The 9,739-nt window shown below is 30.4% G+C and overlaps 1 protein-coding gene across 1 annotated transcript; it reads right to left on the bottom strand.

The window, feature by feature from the left end:
- Nucleotides 1–382: 382 nt before the first annotated feature.
- On the bottom strand, nucleotides 383–9,131 carry LOC112028533 (receptor-like protein 15). Its single transcript, XM_065768284.1, is given in 5 exon segments — nucleotides 383–622; nucleotides 625–2,772; nucleotides 5,822–5,896; nucleotides 6,218–6,370; nucleotides 8,670–9,131. Coding segments are annotated over 5 exon segments (2,892 nt in total). The 5' UTR covers nucleotides 9,049–9,131; the 3' UTR covers nucleotides 383–485.
- Nucleotides 9,132–9,739: the final 608 nt, after the last annotated feature.

The following is a 9,739-nucleotide window of genomic DNA, read 5'->3' as shown; positions in this document are numbered from 1 at the left end:
AACTGGGTTTATTGATCATAAGCAGTCCCAACCAGCTGACATAGTCCACGTAGCCACGACCCTATTACAAGACTACCAACGCATGACGAAGCATCTTGCAAGACCACAAACACCCAGCCCGAATGGAGCTCCCTAATTTATGTTGTGTAGTTTTTTACCTGATGTTAATGGACATGGACAGATTGTATATTACTATAGGTTTTACCCGCTTTTTCAATAAAATTCTAACTTCACTGTCAAAAAAATAATCCTACTTATTAATGTTTCGAAATGAAATTATAGGGTACATGTGCATCCCACATAGCATTGGCTAGTAATATGAATTACAACACAAATGTACAAGTGAGAGCACTTTGTTTCATAATAAATCACAGTAATCAGGTTAGCAAAAATAAATAAATCACATTAATCATTATTCATAACCAAATACACGCGTGACACGTCCAATAATAGCCATACAAGATGTCTACGGAATTTAATCATATCTAATGACGGATACAGTTCGACCGTGCTTTTAGCATATTAACAGAAAATTCATGACACCAATACATACGATTCTCAACAAAATTGAAGCACCGTTGCTGCCAATAAGGATTAATATAGAGAAACACACCTACGCTGAAAAGAAAATTACGTAAGATACAGAAAAACTAATAGAGAAAACTGAAGGATTAATTCCATGCCATTTTTTGTCACTTGCATTCGAAGATTTTCTTGGTGATGGAGATGATTTATTTGTGCAGCTTTTCGCTAGCGGTGGGCCACAAAGAAAGGGATTTCCTTCATAGCTGTTGTTTTCAAATGTTCCAAATTGTCCTTTCATATCTGGAACTTTACCAAATAAGTTGTTGTGAGTCACATTGAAAACTTCCAGAAAGTGCAAATCAATCAAGGTTGAAGGAATTGCTTCACTCAAATTGTTGTGAGAAAGGTCTAAGTTCTCCAACTGTGTCAAATTTGAAAATGTTTTAGGAATAGAACCTGTCAACTGATTGTAAGACAAGTTTAATGTATGAATTGAAGATAGTTGTCCTAGCTCTTGTGGGATTTCACCTGTTAGCTTGTTGAATGAAAAATCCAATCCAGACATCATATGAAGTATAAGACCCTTGTATAAGTTAGACCTATATTTTGTCACAAAATTAATCTCAACTTGTTCATTACATTCTATATCTGTATCTTCAATTGGAAAATTCTTACTTAAGAGAGATTCATATGGTAAACCAAAATATGGAGGCCAAAAAATATTATTTGCATAGGTAAGATCATCAGCATCTATCTCCTCAAAGGTTATGTTGTGAAGGCAGTGTGGTATTGACCCAGAAAAAGAGTTATTAGAAAGATCTATTAAGTGTATCCTCTTTAACTGGCAAAGCTGCTTTGGAATCATACCAGTAAAATGGTTGCCACTCAACAGGAGTTCTCTTAAGTTGGGAAGTCCAACAATTTCTCCAGGGATGTCATTGAGAAAATTGTTATCTCTAATGTCCAATGTCAAAAGAAATGATGAATTGAAAATAGATTTCGGTAATGATCCTGTAAGTTTGTTTCCTTGCAAAAGTACATGCTCGACATACTGTAAATTGAAGCAAGAAGGTAACGATCCTGAGAGCACGTTATGAGAAAAGTCTATTATAATATGTTGACCCATTACACATGGAACCCGACCTTTGAAAAGGTTGTTACTCATGACAAGAGTCCCTGATAGTGCCATGCTCAAGTTTCCTATCCATTCAGGAATTATACCTGACATGTAATTGTTGCTAATATCAAGGACTATCAAGTCTCTTTGGGGAACTACTGGAAGAGTGCCTGTGAAATAATTATTCTTCAATTCCAAAGATTCTAAGGATAAGTTGAAGTGCTTTGAGAAAATTTCACCATGAAAGCTATTATTAGATAACCTCAAAAATATCAAGGAGGTGCAATTTGAAACAAACTCCATTGGTAGCTCTCCCAAAAAATAATTGAAGGATAGATCCAATTTTACCAAGTTACTCATTTCACCTATTGATGATGGGAAATTACCATCAAAGTGATTTTTGGATAAATTTAGATGCTCCAATTTTGGAATCATCTTTCCGATATTTTCTTGAAGCTGGCCATCTATGTGATTGTCTGAGACATCCAACCATCGAAGATCTTTGTAGTCACCATTTGGTGGCAAATAAAATTGACCTGTGAAAGAATTACTTCGAAGATTTAACCGTTGTAGTCCAGTATTGTTTTCAAGCAACCAATTGGGGAAGCTTCCATTCAACTTACTTTGTGAGATATCAACTACTTCCAACTCATGCTGGTCATAGAGAAACTTAGGAATGCTCCCAGTGTGCTTGTTTAGATTACAATTAGACAGTACTAGCACCTTTAATTGAAACAAAGGGTCTCCCCAACTAGGATCTTCAATTTCTATGTCTGGTTTGTTGTTGTCATTCAAAAATTGAATCACCTTTAGTTTTGAGTGATTAGAAAATATGTTGAATGAGAATATGCCATCAAAACGATTATAACTCAGATCAATGTACCAAAGGGATGTCAAGCCAGCTATTGGTGATGAAGACAAGCTTCCACCAAAAAGATTATGACTAAGATCAATGTACTCAAGGGATGTCAGGTTAGCTATTGGAAATGTAGACAAGTTTCCACTGAATCGGTTCCCAGATATATCTAACAACCAAAGAGTTTTCAAATCATTTAGGCATGGAGGAAGGATCCCTTCAAACTCATTACCAGCAAGAGATAACTCTTCAAGTTTCTTCAGCGCACACAAATCTGTTAAAGACAACAACATTAGCATTGTCTATCCTAAATACATCCCACCAGAAGAATCAATAACATGACTCAATAAGTACATGGGATTACATCGCTGACTTAATGAGATTTAAATCCTAAGACAGAAATTTTAGGTGAAAAATATTCTCCTCTATTTAGATATCAATTTTAAAATTTTATATTATAATTTTTTTACTTAAAATTCATTACTTTTATTTTTTAGATGCAAAATTACTAATTAAAATTTTTTATTCAAGTTTTGCAAACATCTCATTTTTAATTGATAATATGGCTATTCCTCCTACTCATTCTTGTGATTGATGATTTTAGGTAGGTTAATCACTGATCTCCAATGAAGTTTTCCGTTATTACACTAACCCTCCCTCACACTATTACACTAAATAGTTTGTATTCTAGTAAGGGAATGTTTATTCCAAACTAGAGAGGTTGTTAGTGTATAATAATAGAAATTCTTAGGGACGTACAATTTCCCGACTTTAGGTAGGATAATAAGCTTAGGGGTAGGATATAATTTTTTTTTTTTTTTTTTTAATGTTGATTGATTATCAAGAAGAAAAAAGTTTAGTTACAAAATTGGTTGTAACATAAGGCTACAACCATACTCAATAAAATAAACATAATTACATATTTTAAAAATCTAACCATTGAATTATATTCTTTATATTTTTAATATACATGTCAAATTTTGTATTAATCGGATATCATTTACTATATGATCTATAAAGTTATATTTTAGGAATAATTTTAAACTACAAAAACTTGCAATCTAAACAATTTATTGATGAAATAGTTATTAATCTTTAATTTTCTAGAAATTTTGTAAACATAGAAGATATAAGAAAAATATGTAATCCAATGGTGAATTTGTCAAAATTCACCTTCAATAAAAAATATTGAGTAAGGTTGAGGTTGTGAGTGTATAATAATAGAAATTCTTAGGGAAGTACAATTTTCCGACTTTAGGTAGGATAATAAGCTTAGGTGTAAGATATAATTTTTTTTTTTTTTTTTAATGTTGATTGATTATCAAGAAGGAAAAAGTTTGGCTACAAAATTAGTTGTAGCGTAAACATAACTACATATTTTAAAAATCTAACCATTAAATTATATTTTTTATGTTTTTAATATACATGTCAAATTTTGTGTTAATCGGATATCATTTACTATATGATCTATAAAGTTATATTTTATGAATAATTTTAAACTACAAAAACTTGCAATCTAAACAATTTATTGATGACATAGTTATTAATCTTTAATTTTCTAGAAATTTTGCAAGCATGAAGGATATAAGAAAAAGATGTAATCCAATGGTGAATTTGTCAAAATTCACCTCCAACAAAAGATATTGAATAAGGTTGTAACTTAAAACTATAGCTAATTTTGTAACTAAATTTTGTCCTTGTCAAGAAATACTTTTAGAGAGAGGGAAAGTATATGTGGTTGGACAAAAGTTGGCCACAAACTTGGTTGTAGCGGCCACACAATATTTTTTTTATTGTATGTGAATTTTCACAAATCCACTATTGAATTTCATTTTCTTCTTATATCCTACATGCTTACAAAATTTCCAGAAGATTGAAGGTCAATAGCTACGTCATCAATCAAATATTTAAATTTCAACTTTTTGTAGCTTAAAATTAGGCATAAAAAATAATAAATTAAATTCTATAAGAATGTAGTGTAAAATTCAAGTTTTACACCATCCAATTCCAACATGTCACATCATCATATCACATATTAAAGAATAGGCACAATCACACACAATCAATTTTAATACCCATATGAAAATCCAACTCAATTGGGAATTTATTGAGATGTTATTAGATGTATTGAGTTTTAAGTAAAAAAAAAAAAATTATGTAACAATCTCTTATTGAATTTTATAAAACATGGGTTTTACACTCCATCCTTACCAAATTCGGACATAAAAAATAAGTTTAAAGATTGAATAGTAAATAAGGACAAAGTTTAACTACAAAATTAGTTGTAGCCTAAGGCTACAACTTCCTTTAAAAAAATAAACATTACTACATATTTTGAAAATCTAACCGTTAATTGTATGTTCTTTACGCTCTTAATGCATATGTCAAATTTTGTGTCAATTAGATATTATTTACTATATAATCTATAAGCTTATATTTTATGCATAATTTTAAATTATAAAAACTTTCAATTTAAATAATTTATTAATGACATAGCTATTGATCTTTAATTTTCTAAAAATTTTATATTCAAGTTTTGTTAATATCTTATTTATAATTGATAATATGTATAATCCTCCTAATTTTTTTGTTATAATTGGTTTTAGGTAGGAGATAAGTTTAGATGTAAAATATAAAAAGAGCAGCTAAGCTTTGCCACTTTTCAAAAACAGAAAATTAAATAAGTATGTGATATATTTTATTTAAAATTGTTACAAAAATATAATATTGTACTACTATAGGACCAAAATTATGGGACCTTATTCTATACGGCCGCCTTAGTCTTATTGGCTCAATTATGAGTTAAACAAAGGATAGAGTCTGTGGGATTAAAATGAAAATTTTTATTTATTCTTTTTTGGGTAAGTGGGGGTACAGTAATTTCTACGTTTAGAAAAAGTGGATGGTCGAATGTTATGCTCCAAGTTGCAGCGAATGAGGATTGATCTATATCAAGTTATCCACCATTCTCTTTTAATTGTTCTCACACTCCTAATCAAAATTGTAAATACTTGATTTTATAGTACATTCTTACCTGGAGTGTTTAAAGTTCCATTGAGTTCATTTTCAGATAATGATATAGCCTTGAGAGAAGATAACGCTCCGATATATGAAGTAATGCTTCCAGTGTAATAATTTCCTCTCAAATCTAAAATCTCCAAACTATTGAAATTTGCCATATTTACCAAGAAAATTTACAATAGTAGTGTCAGTAAAAGTCTTTAAAATGGCTAGTAGGCAATTAGGGTACGGGAGGCTTCCATTAAGGCTATTAATTGATCTATCAAGGGAAAATCAATAAAAATAGATGTTGGAATGTTTACCCTTGAATGGTAGGCTCCCATTAAGGCTACAAGATTGCAAGATAAGGACCTCCAAGTTGCTTAGATAAACCAATTCTACATCACCGGTGAAGAGATATTCAAATTTTCATATATAAGCTTCAAACCAATGGTACAAAAGAAAGATCTAGTAGAACTAAACACATTTTTATATTGGAATGGACAAAACTTTCGGTCAAAATTCTCATTGAATATTGAAGGCATACTACGATTATAATTTGCATATATCGAAAGCATTAGTTATTGCACCGAAGCATTTTGTGCCTTTTAACATGAAGACAGTAAATTTTGATAAAAGTAAATATTGGTTATAAGATTTCAGTTTTGTATAAACTCTTTCATCGTATTCTTGCAAAGAAAATTTAGATATACACGTACCTTTGTCAGAAAGAGGCCACATGTTATTGAAACTTAGATCCAGAGATTTAAGAACTGGGAGGGCACCTAAGGATCTTAAAATTTCCTTGTCAAAGTTGTTATGTCCTAAATTTAATTGTGTTAGCTTGCTCATTTTTGATAAACAATGGGATTCTGAAAAAAAAAAAAAAAAAAAAAAAATCCATTGTTAAATTTCTCAACAAAATGCGGAAAGTCATTCTCAAAAAAAAAAAAAAATTTATCAAGAATCAAATATGTTTCTAAAAAAGATATATATGTTTCTGGATAGGTGTGAAGTTTTATGATTGCAAGCCATAGGTATGCACTTTTATCATATAAATATGAATCGTTGGCAATTGTATTTGCCTTTCTTATTTATGAAGCCAAGAGCAAGACCAAGTCTACATCAAAGTCCACCTTTATTATAGGTGTTCGATAGTAGATGTTAAAGAAAAAATAAAGTATCGGTAAAAATATTCACATCAATTTGTACAAAAAATTTCGCCTATTTTAATATAAGAACCTAATTTTTTTAATTATACATTCTCATTTTTCAAAAAAATTTATATCACATTATCTATTTTACACTTCATTACATTAAAATATCAAAAAAAAAAAAAATTTCTTCACATACTATAACTACCACCTATTATCTTCTTTTAGTCTCGAGATATAAAATAATAATAATAATAAAAAAGTATATGTAGAGTGAAAGTATTAGTGTAAATTTACACAATTATTATAATTTTGAGAGTTTTTTTTTTTTTTTTTTATGCATATGATTTTGAGAGTTGAATGTCTAAAATTGATACATTTTCTATTTTGCATTGATTGATGCAAATACTATAATGGTAGCAATTAGTGAGAAAGCATAAGTAAAGGACAGTATTAAAATAAGTAACAATTTACAATCTAATTTTATGAACATTTATTTGTAAGAAAAAACAAGTAATGAACCATATAAAATACAACTTATTAATGACTGGCATTTATTGTCGTCATTTCGTGTTCTTGAATTGGTTTGTTGATCATAACACACAAGTAAAAGCAATAAAATACTAAAGCAATTATTCAATAACGAAAGACAAACTAAAATATTTACGCATATATTTTGACTCCAAAAAAAAGTTAGGCCATTCTGAATAAAAAAGAATTAAGAAAAAAAGAGTTAGGCCCTTTTGACTTTTTAAAAAATCTGCTTCCCTGATCCCTCTACCCTCTGTGCATGTGTTTATCGACCATTTTGAGTTTAGGCTTAATCATATTGTCGAACAAATGAAGATTTAGCATTAACACCAGATACATTACTTGGCTTTGCTTGTTTCAAACATGGTGAGACTTCCTAGAGGACCAATTTATCAATTAAGAATAATCTGTCATAACCTTCAAAAATTTTTATCTCCTAGCTAACGAATATAACAATAGCCATTCTCATGCTCTAACAAAATTAGCCAAAATAATTTTTTGACAGGAAAAATGACTTCCTTAGTTTAAAATTTTGGTTCATAATCATTGTATCTATGAATGAGGAGAACTCATATCAAGTTTAGTACAAATTTCATCCAACGTACGGCATCATTGGAATGCAATACCAAAATAACATAAATAATACACCGAGTTTTTAAATTGACCAAACATCTCCAAGTTATACACATGGAATTCTGTAATCTACACGATAGCGGGTATATGTGAGTCATGTATTTCGCAGCCGCTGGTCCTGGATACTTGAAATTAGAGCTCATCTAAACAGAGCACTCCCACATTTTTGGCGCTACAACACTGTTTATTTAAGATGCTTCATTTCTAAACAATGCTTGGCGCAAACTGGGTTTGATGGAGATAGAAAGGGTCGAGAGAGGAAGGGATGAAATCAAATTTAAATAAATAATAAGAGAATTTGCGAGGACTGTTGCACCTTTATATTTGGTTTTAACAAACGTTGAGAGAGGGTAATTAAGAAGCCAGACGGAACCATTTTATGTGTCCCATAGTCATACGGCAATAACATGTGTTATCTTTTAGAGTGATATAAACCTATGTTTTTATATGGAAAACAATAATTTGTATACGTCATAAAAATTTGGCACATCATAATGAGGCTCTTTAAATACTTCTAAATGAATTACCATTATACATATTTGATATATGTAAAGTTTATAGTCTAAATATTTGTATTTAAAGTTTAGAGTAAATGAGACTCCAAAAAAAAAATTCTTAGAATAGAGAACTTATATCTAATCTAATGATTAAAATGACTCTTCCTCAAAAATAAATTTAATTAATCAAATTGAGAGCAGATGACGAACTATTATATTTTTAATTTGATTAGGGATATTTAATTGAATCTTACCATGTTCCCAAGCCTTTCTTATTAAGCATAATTTTTTTTTTGTTGTGTGTGTGTGTGTTTTAGAAGTGGGGTGTATGATAGTAGGTGCAAGAGCTCACATACCTTCATTTCCTAACCAACCAGCAATTCTGTTGTAAGATAAATCAAGAATTCTTAGCTCCTTGAAAGGCTGCAACAAGGACACGTTGAGGAACCAAGTCCCCCTCACAAAGTCTTGCTCATTGTTTATTTTAGAGAGCGTGAGATTGATCACGTGACCAGTGGTGGTGCTACAGTTGACCCGCTCCCAACTACAACACCCAACCTCTGTCTCATAAACCCATGTCGGAAGAAGGGGCTTGGTATAATTAGTGTGGGATTTTAGAAAGGCTTTCAATTCTAAAAGACCCATCCTCTCTTCCTCAATACAAGCTCTGTGCTCATGAATTTGAACAAAGAGTAGTAAAGACCACAGCAAAGCTTTAACTAAAGGCCACCCCATTGAGAAATTTTGTGAAACTCCCACTTTAATTTTCTAGGTAAACCAACTCTGTGTTAGTACCCAAGACAAGAAAGTTATGTGTCCACAAGCCTTTATATAGAGAAAGTTAGAAGGCTTTCTTATTTAAATCTATATAATATGGTAAACTTCCGGTCAAGTCTTTGGGCAAAAGAATCTCATAGCTACGTGGTGTAATTGGGTTCTACCGAATCTTATTGGTATCTTTCAACTTTCTTGTGAGCTCTACTTTTTTTTTTTTTTTTGATAACATGTGGGCTCTACTTTTTGTTTAGTCATAAAGCACTAATTGCACTTTCTATTTTATTATTTTCTGTTTTGAATGGGCTCGCACTCAGAAAAATTTATGTTATACTTTTTGTTTTATTAGCTTTATTTATTTGGAAAATGATAATTAAGGTATTCTTCTTGAACATAATGAAAAAAGCAGCTTGACATTGTGGGTGATTGGCACTTCTTTTGAGCTTTGTAATCTTTAGTTCCTTATTGATAATAAGTAATTATTTTTTTTAACGTTAACATGATTAAATTTTATAGCCATTTTATTTAGAGTAATTAAATAGTTTGTCTCTAGCATTTTTTTCTTTTATTAATAATGGGCAAAAGTTATTAGAAATAATTTGATAATTAAGAGAAGGGATATTTGAAATTTAGGTATCTTCACTAAAATAAT

The sequence above is a fragment of the Quercus suber genome, unplaced genomic scaffold, assembly GCF_002906115.3.
Source record: "Quercus suber isolate HL8 unplaced genomic scaffold, Cork oak 2.0 scaffold_918, whole genome shotgun sequence".
NCBI classification, from domain to species: Eukaryota; Viridiplantae; Streptophyta; class Magnoliopsida; order Fagales; family Fagaceae; genus Quercus; species Quercus suber.
The sequence above is the reverse complement of the archived record's forward strand: the minus strand, read 5'-3'. Positions and strand labels throughout refer to the sequence as shown.